Here is a 22,244-nt window from a genome sequence, read left to right as displayed (position 1 = left end):
TGCTCCAATATGAAAGAAACATCAAAGTAAACTACACAGATCAAATGTACACCAATGAAGCAGAATTCAAGAATATTTCATTTTTAAATAGAAAAAGAGAAGTAACTATCACAACAATACAGAGTTTTAGATGTTGAAATGTACTGGCATAGCTAAGACTGAACGTGCACGCCTTTAATCCCAGAACTCAGGAGGCAGAGACAAGCAGATCTCTCTGAGTTCCAGGCCAGTCCATAACATTAGGGCCTGCTTGTTGGGGTTTCTGTCCTCCTACCAGGTCCCACAGTCATTTGGCCCCAAAGAAACCACACAGAGAGTTTCTATACGTTATAAACTAATTGGCCCATTACCTCAGGTTTCATATTAGCTCTTATAACTTATATTAGCCCATTATTCTAGTATATATTAGCCACATGACTTGGTAACTTTTTCAGCAGGGCAGGACTGCGGAGGAATGGGCTTCTTCCTTCCCAGAATTCTCCTGTTCTCCTTGACCCGCCTCTACTTCCTGTCTGGTTGTCCTGCCTATACTTCTTGCCTAGCTACTAGCCAATCAGCATTTATTTATAATTGACAGAATATAGACAACTCTCCCATACCACTTCCCCATCTTTTTTTTAAACAAAGGAAAATATCCATAGTTTACTTTTTGGGAATGTGGGCATAGTTTTACAGGTGACTTCCTGCTGGTTGGGGGCACTGATAATCTTATGGGGACCTAAAGAAAATTTATTGTTATCCTCAAGTAATGACTGGAGTATCCTGTGAGGCTTCATCATCTCAGGCAGCAGTCTTGAATCTGTTCTGGATGTAGAATTCAGACATCTAGGCCATCTGCTCCTACTGGAGAGTTCTCAGGTGGTCTTTCTTGATCAAACCTGTTTTTTCTTAACTCAGAATGAATCTTCAGCCCCTCATTTCCTGTGAAAACAAAAGCAAAATCTCTTCTCCAAAGTAACATACCTTTTGACTTCAATTTTGAAGTCAAGGTAGTTTCAAAATACCTATCTTGGATTAATTCAGCAGCATTTATAAGCAAATATCTTTTAGCAGCTGTTGCTCCTTCCTCAGCATTCAAACAATTCAAAGCATAATAACATATAGTATCAAGATTCTCTGTGTATTTCCCATCTTTACGTGTCTTTATTTTAAAATCTATTTTTTAATTTTTACTTTTAAGTTTTGGCTTTTTGAGACAGGTTCTCTGTGTAACTTTGGCTGTCCTGGAACTCCCTGTATAGACCAGGCTGTCCTTGAACTCACAGAGATCTACCTGCCTCTGCCTCCCAAGTGCTGGGATTAATGTCTTGTGCCACCACACCTTGAATTCACAGAGGTCTGCTTGCCTCTGCCTCCCAAGCTTTAGGATTAAAGCTATGTACCACCATACCCAGCTACTCTTTCTTTCTTTTTTATTTTAAGGACCTTAACCTTTAGCCTGCATATATTTTAACACACTGTAAAACATTTATAGGTTTTCTTCTTTGAATCTCTCTTTACTGTATCTCTCTCTCTTTTTCTGACCACGAGTCTTTAATTTGTAAAGCAGTCGCTGGATCCAGCCCATTTCTTCTTTTTTTAATTTTTTTAGTTTATTAAAAATTTCTGCCTCCTCCCCACCTCCCATTTATTTCCCCCTTCCCCCTCCACTCCCCCTTCCTCTCCTGTCCGAAGAGCAATAAGGGTTCCCTGCTCTGTGGGAAGTCCAAGTTCCTCCCCCATCCATCCAGGTCTAGGAAGGTGAGCATCCAAACAGGCTAGGCTCCCCCAAAGCCAGTGTGTATTAGGGTCATTGTCCTTGGCTTCTCAGCAGCCCTCATTGTCCGCCATATTCAGGGAGTCCGGTTTTATTCTGTGCTTTTTCAGTCTCAGTCCAGCTGGCCTTGGTGAGCTCTGATTAGATCAGCCCCACCATCTCGGTGGGTGGGCGCACCCCTCACATTCCTGACTTCCTTGCTCATGTTCTCCCTCCTTCTGCTCCTCATTTGGACCTTAGCTTTCTGAGATTTCAGCCTCATGGCGGAGGTACCATTGGAGCCATGTTTATTGCCACAACTCTATGGTGTTTCAAGGTCCCTGCCAGCAAGCAAGCTGCAGCAAACCACACTCAAATGCTTCATAGTAGGACTGCCTGCCTGAAAGAGTCAGGGTTTGCCCTGGTAGGACCACCCAGAAAGCCAGCATTTTAAAACGGGACAGCTTTTTTCCTGCTACAGCTGAAAACCGGAAAAGCATGCGGTCAACTTTTCATCAACACCATTTAAGTGTTTTGTGGCAGGACCTCTTAAAAGAGCTGCAGGGTTTTGCAGCTAAAGCTGAGTCAGAAAGTCTCTCTTAAATGAGAGGGCTTGCCTCTAGCAAGCATAGCAGACCCAAGCAAGCTGTCTCAGGCTTTATGTGGATGCAGTTGTCCACACATGTTGGCGCTATTTGTAACATGAGGACCTGCTTGTTGGGGTTTCTGTCCTCCCACCAAGTCCCACAGCCATTTGGCCCCAAAGAAATCACACAGAGAGTCTCCATAAGTTATATAGTGATTGGCCCATTAGCTCAGGCTTCGTATTAACTCTTATAACTTATATTAGCCCATTATTCTAGTATATGTTAGCCACATGGCTCAGTACCTTTTTCAGCAGGGTAGGCCCTCATGTTACAACAGTCAGGTCTACACAGCAAGTTCCAGACTAGCACACATGAAAAAAAGCTTTGAAAATATTATAATCCCTGTAACTCAAGAACCCATTTTATAGAGAATAATCTTTTTTCATTTTTATTCTTTACATAAGTTGCATCCTGACTGCAGTTTCCCCCACCTCTACTCCTTACAGTCCCTCAGATCCACTCCTCCATTTCCCTTCAAAAACAAGCAAACGAACAGGCCTCCCATGGGCATCAGCCAAAAATGGCATAAAAAATTACATTAAGCTCACCAAGGCCAGCGCAACCTGGACTGAAAAAACATGGGATCAAACCGGATTCTCTGATCGTGGCGGACAAAGAAGGCTGACTGAGAAGCCAAGAACAATGGGTTTTGATCCTACCGCATGTACTGGCTTTTGGAGAGCCTAGTCTGTTTAGATGCACACCTTCCTGGTCCTAGATGGTGTGGGTTGGACCTTGGACTTCCTGCAGGGCAGGGAACCCTGACTGCTCCTTGGACTGGAAAGGGAGGGGGGAGTGAAGGGAGGGGGAGGGAAATGGGAGGTGGGGAGGAGGTGGAAATTTTTAATAAAAATAATAATAATAATAATAATAATAATAATAAAATTACATTAAGACTAGACACAAAGGCTAACTGGAAAGGTGACCCAGTAGGAGGATAAGGATCCCACGAGCAGGCAAAAGCATCAGATATCTTCCACTTCACTGTTCAGAGTCCCATACAAACACCAAGCTATACAACCTTAATGCATATACAGAGGACCTAGGTCAGATCCATACAGAGTCCATGATTGTCGCTTCAGTCTCTATGAGCCCTGCTTAGTTGAGGCTGTGAGTCATGTTTTCATGGTGTCCTTGACTCCTCTGGTTCCTAGAATCCTTCTTCCTCCTCTTCACCTAGTGTTTGGCTGTGGGTTATTGTATCTGTTCCCATCAGTTGCTGTACAGTGCTTCTCTGTTGACAACTGGGCTAGGCACTAATCTATGAGTATAACAGAATATCATTAGGAATCATTTAATTGAGTTTGGAGGTTTTTTGTGTTGTTGGCTTGTATATGTTTATTTGGTTGGGTGTTTGGTTTTCTTGTTTGTTTTGACAGTCATATTTGGTTCTCCCCTGGGTCCCTGGGCTTCCCAATCTCTGGTTCATGGCCATCCATGAAGTGTCAGACATGGTCTTTCTCTCATGATGTAGACCTCAAGTTGGACTGATCATTGGTTGGCCACTCCCACAAGTTCTGTGCCACCATTACCCCAAGACATCTTGCAGGCAGGGCATATGGGTTGAACATTTTGTGGCTAGGTTAATGTCCCAGTTTCACTGCTGGGAGCCTTGCCTGGTTAAAGAAGATGTGCACTTCTGGCCCTGTATTCCCCATTACTAGATTTAGCTAGGGTCACTCTCATCAATTCCAGGGAGCTTTTACTGTTTTGGTTTCTATATCACACCCCCCAAGTGTCTCCCAGTACTCTCTCCATTCCCCTCTCCCCCTGCCTGGACCATCCTGTTCCCAGCCCACCCACAAAATCTGTTCTATTTCCCCTTCCCAGGGAAATCCATGTGTCCCCACTTGAGCCCTCCTTGTTATTTAGCCTCTCTGTGGTTATAGATTGTAGCCTGGTTCTCCTTTACTTTATAGCTAATGTCCACTTATGAGTGAGAACACACCATTTTGTCTTTCAGGGTCTGGGTTACCTCACTCAGGATGATTTTTTTTTAGTTCTGTCCATTTGCCTGCAAATTTCATTATGTCATTATATTTAACAGCTGAGTAATACTCCATTGTGTAAATAAATATGCCACATTTTCTTTATCCATTCTTTGGTTGATGGAGAGAATTATCTTTTATTTGTTACCTTAAAGTTACATGCTTGGTTGCTGGTGTTTGGCAAATAGTAGGAAGAGTCTCGTGTTAATGTTGTAGTTCTCTAATTTTCACTTGCATCAGACGGCTTCTTAAAGCACAGATTGCCTGGTCCTGCCTTAGAGAGTCTGCTTCAGTAAGTGAGATGCTATTACAAAGTTAGTAGTTTTTTTTTTTTTTTTAAGCAACACACATTTGTCTCCCAGTGTCCTAGATCAGGAATTGAGCACCACTTTGCCAGTTCCTATGAACAGTAACTTTCATAGGACTTCAGTAGAAGTGCTGTTGGGACTGGCTCTCACCTGCAGCTAGGAGTAGGGAAGGACTTTCAAGGTCATGTGATTGAGGAAACAGTTCCTTAAACATGTTGTACTGAAGGCCTCAGTTCCTGTGGACTGGGGGCCATCTTCAGTTTCTTGCTGAATGGATTTCTCCAATATAGATTCTTCTTCATCAGAAAGTGAAAGCTGAAGGCAAGGGAATGAATCTGTAGGACGATAGCAAGCATTATAATCGTTGGTGACCTCATGAAAGAAGTTAATATTATACTTTTAACAGCGTTGAAGTGTTCTTTTGGTTGGAAGGAATTATTCAAGGGAGAGAATTCCAAAAAAACCACAAAGATGAGAAGATAGATATCTGTAAGAGGAGGTTTTAGAGTTTGCTCTCTAGGTTTGACCTGGAGAATCTGTCTTTGTGGCAGAGTAACTAAGTGGCACTCACACTATTGATGTAATGGATGTTCATTTGTTTCTTACCCCGACTCTCTGTTTTGCTTTTATGTCAGTCTCCATCTTCTCTGGTGTGTTTAGTGTGGAAAATAAACCTTTAGGTTTCTGGATTTCGGGTGGGTGTATAAGATAAAGTGAGTGGTTGCCAGTCAATTCAGAGTTGGAAAAGAGAGCCCAGAGTCCCAACTTCACTCTGTATTAGCTTTCGGTCAGTTTTCCTGTGTTCATACATCTTTTTTTCAGGGTAACTTATGACTCCAGGTGCTGATTGCCTGGGTTCAGAAAGGTTTTTTCCATGATTCTCCTTGTAGGCCATGCCTCACTCTGCTAAGGCAATTCATTCTTCATCAGTGACTTTTCAGGTCTGCTTCCCAAATCAGTTCAAATCTATCCTCTGTTCTCTTCTCCTATATTTTCTTTGATAGTTTTAAAAAAATACCCATCACTGCAGTGTAGCAAGTATGGGGAGGAAACGGGGAAAACAGATCTGTTCATTGGTTTAGTTCCCACTTAATCTCTGCAACTTACACTGCAAAGAAAAGACTTTAAAGGGATTCTTTAGAAAATGATTTTGTACTGAATTTTTTTATAAAGAAAACTAGAGAACCTCAAAGGCTACCTTGTTATTTGGTACCATGTATGGTAGGAACACATACATTGAGAAACAGCTATAGGAAGAGGGGTTTGGTTTTGTTTTTGAGATAGGGTTTTACTATATAGCCCAAATTGACCCAGAACTCATGATTCTGCTGCCTCGGCCTCCCACTGAGTGTTGAGATACCAGGCGTGCGCTAATATACACATCCTAAAAGAGTTTCCATAAAACCAGAGCTTGGTTATCTTAAGAAAAAAGTGGCCGGGCGGTGGTGGCGCACGCCTTTAATCCCAGCACTCGGGAGGCAGAGGCAGGCGGATCTCTGTGAGTTCGAGACCAGCCTGGTCTACAAGAGCTAGTTCCAGGACAGGCTCCAAAGCTACAGAGAAACCCTGTCTCAAAAAACCAAAAAAAAAAAAAGTGTATCTGTTGTTAAAGGATAACTGATCTACTGAGTGTGAAATGAGCGCAGAACTGAAACAAGTGTGTCTAGCTGTGCTTGACTGACTAGTTGCTAGGATGAGTGCAAAACGCTAGGCTTTCTTCTCAAACTGGGATTAAACCAAAATCAGCAAACAATTTTCCCAGTCCACTGATATATACCCAAGAAATCAAGATACAGTTTTAAAAATAAATTATTTCTTTATAACTCAGCTACTGTGAACTAACTCTGAATGTTAACAGATAGGTTCCCAGTTTAGAAGCACCTTAGAGGAGGAGGCAATAGCAAAATGATACATGGTGTCTAGTAGGCAGTATCAACTTCATCATTAAAGCATTCTAGCGTTTCAGAAGTCTTATCTATTATATGCCTTCTGAATACTTAAATATAATCAGTTTACAAGATTATTAACTAGTTCTCTCAAACTCTGTTCCTGTGACACCCTTCCCATGGTGATGGACTCTTACCGGAAATTTGACCTAAAATAAACACTTTCTTTCTTTCTTTCTTTCTTTCTTTCTTTCTTTCTTTCTTTCTTTCTTTCTTTCTTTCTTTCTTTCTTTGGTTTTTTTTTTTAAAAAAAAAGCCATGTTACACATGTTTAGTGTGATACAACCTGTTGAGAATATTATCAGAAAGTAGAACTATATTTTCTAAAGTCCTTGATAACAGTGAGCATCTTGCATAAAATAAGTCTCAGATTTGCTTGATACAGTTGCAGAAGTGAACACAGCTGGAATCAGGAAGAGGAATGCCAAAGGAGAGAGCCTGCTGCATGTGGCTTCCAGAGGAGGAGACCTGTCCCTAGTGAAGGTTCTAATAGCATCTGGAGCAGACGTAAATATAAAAGATAATACAGGTTGGGTCCTCTTGATGTTTATGTTTTTAATTTGAACTCACTGAAATACTATTTTTTCCTTTGCCCCCAAGTTTGATGCTGGCTGATAATTGACTAACTTTGAACTGTATTTTTATACCATATTTTAATTTGGTGAATAATAAGATTTGTCACTGTTGAAATGACTGTCTTGTTTGAAGCAGTTCTTATAACAGGTTCACAGAATGGGGGTAAAGGGAGTTTGTCGGGCCTTTCCTTGGAAGCCTTAGTCCCATGCCCTGACTCCAGAGAAAATGCAACTGACACAGCTCTCTGCCCATTCTTCTCCCTGCTTTCTTCATATCCCTCCTTTCCTGTTTGTTCTTTCTTATTCCAACCCTGTTCTAAAGAGTCAATTTTGTGACATTTTGCTTATACATAGAATAGTCTTGTATAAATAATTAAAGAAGGGAATTGAAAGGTTTACAGAATCAGGTGCCCTTTAAATAGAAATATAGCCATGCAAACCCGAGATATGAAAGCTAATTACTGTCAAACCTGAGCTGAAGCAGGTTGAACTGATTAACATTTGCCTTCTATCAACAGCATTCATGATGGTATAACATTTTTCTCCAAAATAAAGCCTATATGTCTTAAAACAGTAGTGTTAATGCTATTTCTTGTTCAATACTTAGTACATGTACGTATATTTCGGTAGAGTCATTCAGTCCACTAACACAAGAGCCCCTTAACACATATTACATGAATCTCAGTAGGTATGGAACAGCTTTATTATTTTTTTTTATCTTTTCCAGGTTGGACACCCCTTCATGAGGCATCTAGTGAGGGATTTAATGATGTAATTGTTGAGCTATTAAAAGCTGGTGCAAATATAAACTGTGAAAATGTAGATGGAATGCTTCCTTTACATGGCGCTGCTGTGGGGAATCATTTAAAGGTAATGGCACTTGTCGCATTAGGGTTCTGTTTGCTCAGGGAAACAAGTGGAAGAAATGAAGGTATCTTAAAGTCAGAACTAACGTGATTGCTTATATTAATACATGGTTTTATGGTGATATGCAAAAAAATGTATTAATATAAGCAATCACGTTAGTTCTGACTTTGTGGCAGACAATAGGGCTGATTGAGAAGCCAAGGACAATGGCACTGGGTTTTGATCCTACTGCATGTACTGGCTTTGTGGGAGCATAGTCTGTTTGGATGCTCACCTTCCTAGACCTGGATGGAGGGGGAAGGACCTTGGACTTCCCACAGGGCAGGGAACCCTGACAGCTCTTTGGACTAGGGGAAGGGGGTGTAGGAGGAAAATGGAAGGAGGTGGAAATTTTTAATAGATAGATAGATAGATAGATAGATAGATAGATAGATAGATAGATAGATAGATAGATGTTTTTAAAGCCTGGTAAAATTATGGATGAAGATAGAATGTTGTGTTTTGATTAGAAAATCAGTAAATATTTTAATAAATCATTTTTTCATTGCTTAGCAGGTATGTCATGTAGGTCAGAAGATAACATTCTATAAATCTTTATTTTTAGTTGTTTATAGTGACATTAGAATTAGTAAAGCAAAGCAAACAATAAAATTAACAAAAGGGAAGTTTATTCTCTGAGAAAGCTGACAAAATTCTGGAAGTTTTTCTCTGGCCAGATTTTAAACATGACAGACATTAAGAGGCTGGTAAGGGACTGTTAAAATCTTACTTTACTAAGTTTAACAATTTAAATAAAAGAAGCTATTCTCTTGACACAAATTACCAAAGCTTACAAACAAAAACTGAAATAATCCTTATAACTCTACATCTGGGAAAAATTAATTTATATTTTTAAAAAAGATAAACCCAAAACCTCACAGTAGAGGTATCACTTAACTTCCTCACTTAGAGGGGAAAAAAATGATACTAGCTTTAGTAGACAGACTCCTCCAGGAAAAAGAAATAGTTCCTAACAGATTTACAAGGCTGGTGTGATTTTCACACCAGTCCAAGCAACAGGCAAAGGAATTGTAAGTAAATAAAAATACAAATTAACATCTCTTAAGAAATATTACACACATGCAGCAACTACTTCTGTTACATATTCCAAGGGAGCTTCAATCAGCTTGCTCTAGAGATATAAGTACATGTCTATTGATGTGCTATTCACAATAGTCATATAAGAGACCAGCTTGCATATCCAGCAACAGAGAAATAGAGACGATATGGTGTATACACTCAGTAGAATTTTATTCAACTGTAAAGAAGAGTGAAATTGTTCTGTCTACATGGAAATAGAAATTGCCTTACTCAGAAAGACAAATATTGCATCTTTTCTCTCCTATATAGTCTAGATGTAATATATGTAAATACATACATACATTCATGTATATGTATGTGCATATATTCATAGCACGTGTAAGCAGAAGAGGCCCAATATGGGGGAAGAAGAGAGAACAAGAGAAAGTAATGGAAAAGAAAATTCCATTTTCTCTACTATGCAGAATCTAGATTTAATTATATGTATGGGCAACTATTATGGAGGAAGAAGAAAAATAGCTAGAGAGGAGGAAAAAGAAGGGAGATCCGTGGTGTGCATGTTTGTGTGTGTGTGTGTGTGTGTGTGTGTGTGTGTATGTATAAGGTGCAATAGTATATACGCATGATAATTTCATAATGAAACACATTACTTTGTATTTATCCAAAATAATTAAATTAGGAAACAAAATTACAAACCCAATGATCAATAACTTCTCTGAAACTATAACAAACATGCCTCAAAACTAAAGCATCATTTTAATAAAGAAACATCTCATAAAAAGTAATGCTTTATTGACTACAATTAAATAAAAAAAACTTAAGCTAATAGAAAGAACATATTTGGAAAATTGTTAAAATAGAATGTTGAATCTAGATTATATACAACTATAATATGACCAGATGGATTTATGTCAGGAATGTGAGATTAATCTGTGTTTGATGATAAATGTAATTTATCTAATTAATAGACTGAAAACAGAAAATGCCTGATTATTTGGAAAGATGTACTATGTTCATGGCTTAAAAGACTTACTATTGCCTTTATGTTTGTTTTAACTAAATTAGCAGATAGATTCAATGAAATTCAAAATCTCAACAAAGATTCTCATAGAAATTGATCAGCTACATATTGAGTGAGGTAACCCAGACCCAGAAAGATAAATATGATATGTATTCACTCATAAGTGGCTTTTAGACATAAAGAAAAACTAACCTACAATTCACAATCCCAGAGAACCTAGACAACAAAGAGGACCCTAGGAGAGACATATGGATCTAATCTACATGGAAGTAGAAAAAGACAAGATCTCCTGAGTAAATTGGGAGCATGGGGATCATAGGGGAAGGTAGAAGGGAAGAGGAGAAAAAGGGAGAGGAGTAGAGAAAAAATATAGCTCAATAAAAGAAAAATTGTTAAGATGATTTTGAAATTTATGTGGAAATGAAAAGAGATAGAAATAGCTTAGACAGTTTTGAAAATGCAATCTTAGATGGTTCAACATTGTCTATGGAGTGTAGATACTTATTCTATACCTGTAATAATAGAGGAATGTACTTCAGGTCAGGGTATCTCAATAATCAGCACTACTGACATTTGAAGCTGAATGTTTCTTTGTCATCGAGTGCCACCATGTACATGAATAGGCTGTTGAACAGCATCACTGACCTCTACCTACTCAATGCTGATAGCCTCCACAACCTCCATTTGTGATAACCAAAAATATCTCCATACACTGCTAAATATATCCTGCTGAATACATCCTGGGGACAAAATCAGTCCCAACTAAGAACCACTGAGTTTATATACAAATCAGTTGAACAGAAAACAGCATGTAGAAATAGACCCACAAATGTGGTCAGTTGACTTTTGACACTGATACAAAGGTTTGGATAAAGAGTTGAAATCTTTAGATTTCTGTTGCAGACTTTTAAAATCCTTTAATCTTTTACTGTGTATCAAAATTAACTTAAAATGTGTCATAAGCTACATGAAAGAGTTAATTAAGACAACCTTCTAAAAGAAAACAAAAGAAAATTTGATTTTTCAGATAGGAAAATATTTCTTAAATAGACAGAACTTAATGACTGGCTATGGTGAGTTAAACTATGAAAATTAATAAACATTCTTCAAAGACATGAGCAAAATAAAAGAACAAGATTCTAAGATTAGAAGAAGCTGTATTTCCTAAGTAGAATTTTTTTGCTGGCTTAGTGGCTTCCAGCTGTCTCCTTTGCATCTATTAATCAGAAAAGTAAAGATCTATTGTCACATAGTTTGCCTCCATTTTACCCAAATTCTGACCGTATTTTTACCAGCAGATGTTCCTCATGGTCTGAGTCACTGCTTCTCTGTGCTTCACTGGCTATTGGACAGCTTGATCTGTACTAAAATCAAATTGTTAGCTGTTCTTAATTTTGGTCAATTTCAAATTTAATTATAAAACCCAACTTCTTTCACTTTTTAAAATTTTATTTTGTGTGTGTGTCTGTGTGTGTCTGTGTCTGTGTGTGTGTGTGTCTGAGTGTGTATGTGTACCACATGTGTGAGCCTGTGGAAGTCAAATAGATCCTCTGGAACTAGAGCTCAGACAGTTGTGAGCCACCATACTAACATGTGACTTTTTGTTTTAGTTCAGTTTAATTTTTATTATATTCGCTTATTTATGTATGGGCACTTGTAGGTTACTTAAGGCATGTGCAGACGTCCAAGGGCGACCTGTGGTAGTAGATTCTCTTTTTCTACCATGTTGATGCCACGTATCAATCTCAGGTTATCAGGTTTGGTAGCAAGTACCTTTCATCACTGAGCCAACTCTCTAGCCCCTCTAATATTCAACTTTGAGTTACTCTGAGTAACTTTATTTATATTAGAAATGCTTTCTCTCCAAAAAGCCACAACCTTTTTGACTTGTTAAAATACCACCTCCATCTTTGATATCTTGTGATCATAATTTTTAGGTAACATATTTCTATAGGGAGAATTTTAGGACTTTATTAAACTACACTGAATTGGTAACTTACATTATAGTTTATACTCTAATGTAGTCCTGCAGCAAGGCTTGCTATCTTCTTTACACTCTGTCCTCCAGCATGGTGGGAAGAACAGTGGGACAGTATCAGAGACATTTGCGTACAAGTGGCTGAATCTGCAGGGTAAACCTGTGCTGTCTATTACAGTAGCTGTGAGCTATATTTTGTTGTTTGAATTTGAATTAATTTAATAAAGAAATCCTGTTACTTAGTCATATTCACTGTGTTTCAGCAGGGCATATGTGGTTTGCAGCTACTTTTTGGGAAGAGAAGTGCAATTCTGGGCAGACGTGATCTATAAGTGGTATTACCTATGCTTACCTCTTTACTGCAAGGAAGCAGCATACTGTGTTTAGTACTGTTGTGTTTCCCTGCGAGGTCAGTCAAGTCAAATCAAAGTTGCAATGACCATATCAAATGTAATTGAAATGTTTATTACCCATACTTTGAAGAGATGTCCTTGGTGGTGGAGTCTTAAGATAAAATATGTAGACATAACTGAATGAATATCTTCCAGACAGCTGAGATACTCCTAGAACATGGAGCAAACCCTAATCAGAAAGATCAGAAACAGAGGACTGCTTTGGAGAAAGCAGATGATGAAAAAATGAAAGACCTACTAAGATCTTATGGGGCTGTTGAAACCAGTCATGGAGATGAGATCAGCTCTACAGTGGCTGGTACGCACGTCAGCACTACTTTCTGTTTTATACAGATGTATGTCTCTGCTTAGTAAAAGAAAACCTTTGCATATGTAATATGATGTTATTACCTAACTTGGGGTAGGTGTTTCTCTCTGTTCATTGAATTCTTAAATAGTCATCATTTATTTCTAGGAATCAGTATTCTAAAATTTGATTTAGGGGCTGAAGAGATGGCTCAGCAGTTAAAAGTACTGGATGCTCTTCCAGAGGACCCAGGTTCGATTCCCAGCAACCACATGGTGGCTCACAACCATCTATAACTCCAGTTCCAGGGTCTCTGTTGCTCTCTTCTGGCCTCTGTAGGCCATATACATGTAGGCAAACAGCCATACACATAAAATAAAAGTAGATAAATCTCTAAAAATAATAAGATTTATAGATCTTTTATTACTATTAGTTTTCCTTCCCCACCTTCCTTTTACATTTTTAAGTTTTAGTTTAAAGAATGCTATTTTATTAATACTGTCATAGTACTATATCAAAATTTTTCCTTAATTTTAAAATTTTTATACAAATTTCTTCTGGGGGCAGTGCAGTTAGACATTTGCCTCATGCCTGAATCTTACAGTCGTTTTGGAAGATCTGTCTCTAGGCTCACAAACTCTTCTGTGGCCCACTCCCACTGGATGGTTACATTTGTTGTTACTGGTCTTCTAGAAAGACTATCCTGGAATGTCATCAGAAACCACCTGTTTGAATGTCTGTGGGACTTGCTGGAGGTTGTGAACTTCTCTATCTTAGCACATTTTTATTCAGGAAGACACCCAATTGGCCACTGAACACATAACGTAGCAATGCAGAACGCCATAGAACATCAGCTATTCATCTTAGGGTTGCTTATATGACTGGAAGCTGTTTGTAGCCTATACGCCAAGAAAATGGAGCAGCACATACTGCTTGCTAGGGGAGAGACCCAAATCCAAATTGGTTTCTACAGAATGTGTTCTACTCCTGCACCATCATAAAGCTAAAACTCATGGAAGTCAAAACATTATTAAGTCTGGACTGTCTCTGACTGGAAGAAGCAATAATAGACAAGTGACGTCATGACTATAATTTATTGGTAAAATAATAAAAGATAATAAGCAGCTATTAATATTTTTATTACCCAAACAACATAAACTAGTGGTGTTAAATTCTGGGAGAAATTGGAGATTTAAGAACTAGTATGTATATGTTGAAGATTGAAGGGTAAATAGAGCCTGGATATGGGGATGGGAAGTCAGTGAAGAACCCTGTGGATAACAGGACAGTGTGAGCGAGGAATGAGCACTAGAAGCACAGGGCAGATGAGCTTGATGTGTGCTGTGTGAGAAAGGAGCAGTAAGGTATTTAAATGAAAGGCAGATTCATCCCATTATCAAATCTTACACATTTTAAATTATGTCTTCCATAGATAAGCTTTTTCTCCCGCAATTCCCATCTCCAGGGTCTGGAGTTCATAAGTGTAGTGTTAGGGATTGAACCAGGGATTGTGCGTGTGGATGTTCGGAAAGCCTTTATTACTAAGCTGCATTACCAAGCCCATATGCTGCTGCTGTTTTGGGGTTGCTGGAGTGAAACACACACCAACTGTTAAACATTAACCTCCCTACCTTTGTTATGAGACAGATAATTGAGACCAAGCTGCTGATTTACTTGTAGAAGGGCTGGAAAATGTGACATTGTTTGAAAGCCCTTGCAGCTAAGATTTTATTACCTTAAAATTATAATAATTCCTGAATTTGTTAGATTCATAATGAAGAGAATATTCCAAGAAGATGTATAGCTATGGAATTGTGTTGCAGTAGTTTCTTCTTTATAGTGTTGGAAGAGAATTGTTTTCCCTTTTCCTCTTGATTAAACCTGACTCAGAAGAAACTCAGTAATGTGTCTGCTCTTGCTGTGGAGAATGCAGTAGTGAGAACATGTCTTCCCAGCCTACCATGCTCCTCACCAACTGAATTTTCAAGAATAGATGACTTGCTGATGTGATTGGTTAAAACCAAGAATATTCGATATGTAATGATTTGTTAGTAGTGATCTAGATCACATGAAGATCAAGGTTGGAATTACTAAAACTCTACTCTCTCTTGGGGCCTCAGTGCTTTCTCTTCCTTTCTACAATCACACCTAGAGATATTAGGACTCTGCTGTAAAGCGCTTTCTCAGTCCCTATGTGTATTGTTTCTTGAGTGTATTCTTTCTTGGTCAAGATTCCAGAGGAATGAGGAGCATAAAGTAATTGAGCATAGGGCAAAGGAACCCATAATAGGGAAGAGCCCAGGAGAGCACCACAGACCAATGAGTCCGAGCAGTTGAAAGCATGGACTTGGACTCAGATAACATCTATTCACAGTACCAACTGTGATTCCGCACAATTTCCTGAACTTTTCTGACGTTTAACTTCTATAACATTTGTAACAAACTACCTATTTCAAAGAGTTCATTGAATATTTGCTAAGATGTTACACTAAAAAAATAATCTAGTATGTGATAAGAGCTCATAAAATGTTGCCAAAGTTAATAGTAATGAGAAGCTACCAAGAATAAAACAATAATTGTAGTCTTAATTTATCCTTTTCATCCTTATGACAGTTAAAACTGGTAGAACAATATTTTGAACAATCTTACTTTCCAAATTCATTTTCTTTAAAGTAAAACATCCTGCTCTCCGCCCAAAAAGATATAAGCCATGTCCTTGTGATGATGGAAAAGCCATTGCTCCTCCTTCGTCCTTACACAAAGCGAAGAGAAGTGAAAACCTCCCTGCGGTGAGTGGCATTGAAGTTCTTTCATTCCTCAGCCTAGAAATACCATTCCTTTGACTAGCCAGCCATTGGGCCTTGACAGCAGGCATGGGTTTTCATGTCAATGGAACAGAATGGGTTAAGAAGATATACTCTGATTAACTCTGTCTAGGGGAGTATAAATTAGCTGCTGTCCTTCCACCTGCTCAAGTTGTTTGACTATTTCTTTGCCCGCAGAAACTGCTACTGTACATTGTGTACATTCACTCCCCAAGCTGTCTATGACATGTAGTTCATATTTACAAATGGATCTATTTCATAATCATGATATTTTCAGTGAAAAACCACTAAGTTTATTCCACAAACTTAATTAAGGTACCATCTTCAATATTATTTTGGATATGACTTAGTCCGTTGTGTTGAAGATTGGGTACATCTACAATATAAGCAAGATAGGAAAGTCTTGCACAGATAATACCTTTCTGTAGATGTTTAGCCTGGGCACAAGTTTAGACCTTCTGTTTGCCTCTGTAATCATAAACACTTTACCGATAGACCTTATGTTTTTTGTTTATTTTTTTGCAGTTTCGTATTTTGTAGTTTTACTGTGATGCATTTAATAAATGGCAGCTCAAAGATTGCTTTCCCGGGTCTAGTAAAACACCTCACTGGGTGAAGGCACTTCCCACCTAGTCTGACAACTTGAGTTCCATCCCTAAAATCCACATGTAGAAAGACAGAACCAACTCCCAAAAGTTGTCTTCTGGCATGCACACGCACACAAATAAATAAATGTAGAAATTTTTCTATAAATTACCAAATAATTTTATTCTGTGTATTTTACACATTCCTTGTAAACACCAGAGTAAGAGTTTGGAGCAGTATACTTTAGGAGGCTGTGACACATAATAAAAATCATAAATATTTATTGAGAATTTATGAAAAGATAGATCGTATGAGTCAGCCTACGAATCATTACTTATGCATGACAGTTATGTACACAGGATTTTGGAAAGCATACACAGAAATAAAAAAAAAACATGTTTCTGCTTATAAGAACTAATGAGGAAATGTTTTGTTAAAGGCGTTATGTGGTCCTGAAATTGTTAAAAGATAAGTCAGTATGGATTATGTTTGCCGGAGGTTTTCTGTATGAGATGGATTTATAGAATAATAATAACCAATCTTTTTCAGCTCTTAGTTTATAATAGTGTTGTTCTTCACATTTTACATGAATAGATCCTCTCAGCTCAGGGATAGGAGGAAGAACCTGCTGCAGTCAGTCAGCTGGGAAGAAACGGAGCCAGGAGCACACACAGGCAGCCTGACTCTGGAGCCCACTGCATGGTTCTTAGAAGAAAGAGGGAACTAGGCAGAGTAAGCTGAGAGCATTCAGGCAGGAAAATTCATATCGCCATGCTCACAAAGTGATAGAGTTAAACCATTTCTTGTGCCTTTTCAGAATAGTGTTTGATATATCTAGGACTGTGTGTGGGATTTTAATAATGTACAGAAACAATCATGAAGTCTCAAAGTGAACTTTTGCATATGTGATCATAAAATAGTATATGTTACATTGGAGATTTTTCTCCTGTATCTATAATTTCAAATGAAGTAAAAAAAAAAAAGATATAATTCCTTGTATGGCTACTCCTTTTCTTCTGTTTTTCAGTAGAGCTCTACATAAATCAAGATATATTTAAATTGTTTATGTCTTCAACATTCATTCATTTAAAGTTACATAAAACATAAGTGCATTTTGAGGGCAAAGACAGATGAGCTTTTAAGCTATGTATTATTTGTATTTATCAGACTATCTGAAAGTACATCATGCCTTTTTTTGTTACTTGGATTTTTTGAGACAGGTTTTCTCTGTGTAGCTTTTTTGGAGCTTCTCCTGGAACTTGCTCTGTAGACCATGCTGGCCTCGAACTCTGCCTCCCGAGTGCTGGTGTGCCACCACCACCCAGCAACATCTCCCCTCTTATAATGGAATTCCTAACGTTTTTATCTGGCAGCATCAGACCATCAGTGCTATTTTACAAGACATAGAAGAAAAACAAGAAAACTTATTAAAGCTTGAAATAAGAGACTCTGAAGATGCAGGTAAATATGTACTTCTTATTTCAAAGTTTCTTATAGCTGAAAGTGTGGGCTTGTGTGTGTGTGTGTGTGTGTGCGCGCGCGCACGCGCGCGCGCAGGCAGTCATAGGCAATGGCGCATGGATGGAGATCAGAAGACAACCTCAGGTGTGTTGGTCTTCATCTTCCATCTTGTTGACACAATGTCTCTTCGTGCTTTGCTGCTGAGTTATGCACACCAGGCTAAGTGACCCAGGAGTTTCCTGGAGTTCTCCTGTCTGCACCCGCCCCCCACCCGTCTCTCCTTGGGTGCACTGGGTTGTAGATACATACAACCACACCTGGGTTTATGTGGACTCTAGGGATTTGTACTTGCTTCCTCATACATGGCAGGTTCTTTCACTGACTGAGCCATTTCTCCAGCCCTACACAGACTTTTAAAAAATATGACAGTATCTAAGGTGCTCAAATTTTAACATGAGTCAGTAATGCAAACAAGTAATTTCTGGAATTTTTGACAAAGACATTTCCTTACAAAGTCAAAATATCATGCATCATGTGAGAGGCGTTCTGGACCATGATAAGAGGTAAACAGCTACTAAAGATATGTTCAGATGAAGGTGTGGCTTCATCCTTAAGCCCAGGATTAAGGAGTGTTGAGCTTGCTGCTCTTTGATGCTGTCTTAGCTTTCCTACCTACTACTATGATGAAAACACGCTTATCCCCTAAAATATTGTCTCTGATAAATAAGTACACAGTATCAATTTACATGTGAAATATCTTCATGTCCTCTCTTACAGCAGCAGACTGCATTGTGCTACTGTATTATTATTTTTAATATCCGAAATTGAAAATTCAGTTAGAAAAGCCAATGTGAAGGATGTGTCTTCAATAAATAATATCAAATCGATTAAGCAAACTTATTTCTAAATTTTTAATGATTTCACACATTTTGCTCTGTTGTTAGCATATCCATCATACCAAAACTAATTCTTCACCATAGAATTAGAAAGATAGAAACTCCCCTGGGGACACTGACCCTAGACTTTTCCAGTATTTGGTTTGCACAGGGAGATTCTGTGACGCTCAAGCATCCAACTAATGGTGTTGTTGGTTATTTTTTTATCTTTTTATTATTTTAGCTCTTTAGGGGGAAGGACCACTACCCAGCTTTCAAGTAAACCGCACACAGAGGCCACAGAGTCTTACTCTTTTTTTTTTCCGGGTTTTTTTTTTTTTTTTGGTGTTTTGTTTGGCTTTGGTTTTGCTTTTGCTTTTTTGTTTGTGTGTTTGTTTATCAAGACAGAGTTTCTCTGTGAAACAGTCCTAGCTGTCCTGGAACTCAGTCTGTAGACCAGGTTGGCCTCAAACTCATTGAGATCTGCCTGCCTCTGCCTCCCAAGTGCTGGGATTAAAAGCATGTGCCAACACTGCCTGGCTGACTTATTCTTAATTAAGAGTGCCCAGCCTTAGTTTGGCTTGTTCCAAACCAGTTTTTGTTAACTTAAATTATCCCAGCTTCCTTTTGCCTAGGCCATTTCTTTACTTACTTCTATATATTTTATATTTTTTCTTACTGCATGGCTGGCTGGGTGGCTTGGTGACTGGCCCCTGCCATCCTCCTCCTTTTGTTCTCTTGGTGCTCCCCTTTTCCTTGTTTCTCCTATTTATACTCCCTGCCTGCCAGCCCCACCTATTCAGCTCTTTCTCAGGACCATCAGGTGATCACAGCTTCATGCAGTTAAACAAATGCAGCATAAAAAAGCAGCACATCTTAAGATAATATTTCCCCAACATAATGATTTTAAGTTTAGTTATCTAAAAGAAAAGGGCAGCAGTTCAAAAAACATTAGCAAAGATCTTAAGAAACAAATACAAAAGTTAAATCAGTGGCCGGTAGATTAGTGGGAATGCCGTGCATTAAGTTCAGCCTTTCAGTTCTTACCTGGGAATCTGAATTTGGGCATAATCCACATTTATATATGTAAGCCAGACTCCTACCAGTGATGCTGGGTTGCTGTCTTTCTTTGGGTGCCATTTTTCTCCTTCCAGAAAATGCACTTTATATATCATCAGTGTCAGCTCCTTGAGACCAGGGGCCAAAATAATGTCTCAAGAACATAGATCCAAGATGCTTTTATCCTCTTTCATGGTCAGCATTCTGTAGTGTAGAAAATCATCTTTAAAAATTAAGAAGATTTAGTGGAATTATTTGAAACTTTGGAGAAAAGTTGAATTTTTGAAGGATAAAAAGAAGAATGATGGAACTTTGACCTTTAATTAAGCCATGCTTCCAGGCTGATGGATAAACTATTAATCTTTTTGCAAAGACTAGAAATAAAGTTGCTTCCCATAGAAGTGGCCATTATTTTCCTCAGAGAGCATGTTCTTTGTTCTAGAAATAATAAAAGTAATGTATTGATGTCATGCATCACTTGCATCTGTAGACTAAATACCTTGTCTTGTTTTTACTGTATGTGGTTTGCTCGAGGATTGTTTGGGAATGCCTTGTTTTATGATGTTGATAATGCTTTTGAAACATAGTCAGGAGTTCCAAATTATAGTACATAACATTTTATTTATGGAAAATTAATATTCAGTCATTTTAGCCAAAATAGTGAGCTTCTGTTTCAATAAGGATTCGAAGCTTTTGTTTTAGTGAGGGACCGTGTCTCAAAAATAAGGTGGAATCCAATGAATTCTCTTGGGGCTTGTTGGCAACCTGAATTCCATCTGTCCTCCACATGCCTATGTATGATATGTGTATCTGTCTGTCTGCAAATAGACATCTGCATATATCACATATACACAATGTCACCACATACAAAACAGACAAGAAGAAAAGATAGCTGATCATAGAGAGCCCATGAATCCCAGCTCCTAGACCTTAAGTCAATAGGGTCTAGCAGAATTAGAATCTAAGATGGACTGTTCTCTCTTGGTACAGTGTTATCTGAATCCTCAGCGCATTTCATTAGGATGATATAATCAGATAAGCCTTGATTTAACTATGTAGACCACTTATGTTAGAAAGTTGGCTGGGAATAATGAGTTTAAACCCTAACTCAAAAAATAGATATTGAGCCAAGCAGAGGTGGCGCATGCCTTTAATCCCAGCACTTGGGAGGCAGAGGCAGGTGAATTTCTATGAGTTTGAGGCCAGCCTGGTCTACAGACTGAGTTCCAGGACAGTCTCCAAAGCTACAAAAAAAACCTGTCTCAAAACCCCCAAAAAACAAAACAAAACAAAAACCAATTTTGGATGACCAGATTAAGCATTTGCCATTCTTCAGTTAACTGACCTTTTATTTTATCACTGTGTTTCTAGAACAATACATTGGAAAGATGTTAGAGATAAAAGAAGTTATGGATGATATACTTGCTCAACAGAAGACAGAAAGGGATGATCTAGCTAAAAAATACAGGTGAGTAGGGAAAAGGACTTGGAGCCATTTAAATTATTATAATGCCAGAGTTTAGATTTGGAATGTTTCCCAAAGGCCCATGTATTAAAAGTGTAATTTCAGGGTTGGTTCTATCAGAAGGTGGTGAGACCCAAAAGGAAGTTTTCCATTTGTTGGGGGTACAAACACACTATTATTCTTAAGTTTGGTCTTTTCATGATGTTCCATATATCCTGGATATTTTGTGTTAAACTTTTGTTAGATTTAATGTTTTCTTTGACCATTGTATCTTCAACACTTGAAATTCTCTCTTCCATTCTTGTATTCTGCTGTTTATGCTTGCATTTGTGGTTCCTGATAGTTTCCCATATTTTCCAGTTCCATAATTCTCTTGATTCGTGTTTTTTTTTATTGTCTCTATTTCAGTTTTCAAGTCTTGAATTGTTTCTTTTATCTGTTTCTTTAAGGGATTTATTGCTGTCTTTCAATTTTTTTTGCTTGTCCTTTTCTCCATTTCTTTGAGGGAATTTTTCATTTTCTCTTTTAGGGTCTCTAACATTCTCCTAAAGTTATTTTTTAGGTCATTTTTCTGCTTCATCTATATTAGGGTCTTCAAGTCTTGCTGTTGTAGGGCCACTAGTTTTTGTTGGTGTTGTGTTGCTCTTTGTGGTGTTGAGTGTGTTCTTACCTTGTCTACTAATATTTTCCCTCTGATTGATGTAGCTGGGGCTTTGTCTCTGGTAAGCAATCTTCCAGGTGCCAGTGGATCCAAGTCTTAGATGGTTGTTCCTTGTGGCGCAGTCAGAGCCATGGTTTCAGTTACCCTAAAGGTCACACGCTGCTCCTGGGGTCACTCTGCAATCACAGAGATCATTCAGGCCTGCTCCCCATCCAGGTTGCTGACTGGGACCTGGAACTGTGGAGGTGTCTGGCTCAGGCCTGGTCCCATGGAGGTTGCTGGCTTGGGTCTGCTCTCGTAGAGGTCACTGGCTCAGTCCTGGTCCCATGGAGGACACTGACTCAGGCCTGATACCTCAGAGATCACTTTCGCGTACCTGCTGTGGTGGAGGTTACTGACCTGGGCCTGGTTCTGTGGAGGTCCCTGGCTCAGGCCTACTCACGCGGTGGTTGCTCCCTCCGAGGGAGTA

The 22,244-nt window shown here is 38.6% G+C and overlaps 1 protein-coding gene across 11 annotated transcripts in view; it reads left to right on the top strand.

Moving 5' to 3' along the window:
• The window catches only part of Ankrd31 (ankyrin repeat domain 31), a 137,624-nt gene that overhangs the window by 77,773 nt on the left and 37,607 nt on the right, over positions 1 to 22,244 (top strand). For all 11 annotated transcript variants that reach the window (XR_005284624.1, XM_038321865.1, XM_038321872.1 and 8 more), the window contains 6 exons: positions 7,010 to 7,153; positions 7,927 to 8,069; positions 12,694 to 12,856; positions 15,518 to 15,633; positions 17,628 to 17,715; positions 21,021 to 21,117. Coding sequence is in view for 10 of the 11 variants with exons in the window: in XM_038321865.1 (XP_038177793.1) it covers positions 7,010 to 7,153; positions 7,927 to 8,069; positions 12,694 to 12,856; positions 15,518 to 15,633; positions 17,628 to 17,715; positions 21,021 to 21,117 (751 nt within the window). In the remaining variant the exon portion in view is untranslated. The remainder of the gene's footprint in view (positions 1 to 7,009; positions 7,154 to 7,926; positions 8,070 to 12,693; positions 12,857 to 15,517; positions 15,634 to 17,627; positions 17,716 to 21,020; positions 21,118 to 22,244) is intronic.

The sequence above is a fragment of the Arvicola amphibius genome, chromosome 3, assembly GCF_903992535.2.
Source record: "Arvicola amphibius chromosome 3, mArvAmp1.2, whole genome shotgun sequence".
Taxonomy (NCBI): Eukaryota; Metazoa; Chordata; class Mammalia; order Rodentia; family Cricetidae; genus Arvicola; species Arvicola amphibius.
This window is presented reverse-complemented; position numbering and strand designations above follow the sequence as displayed.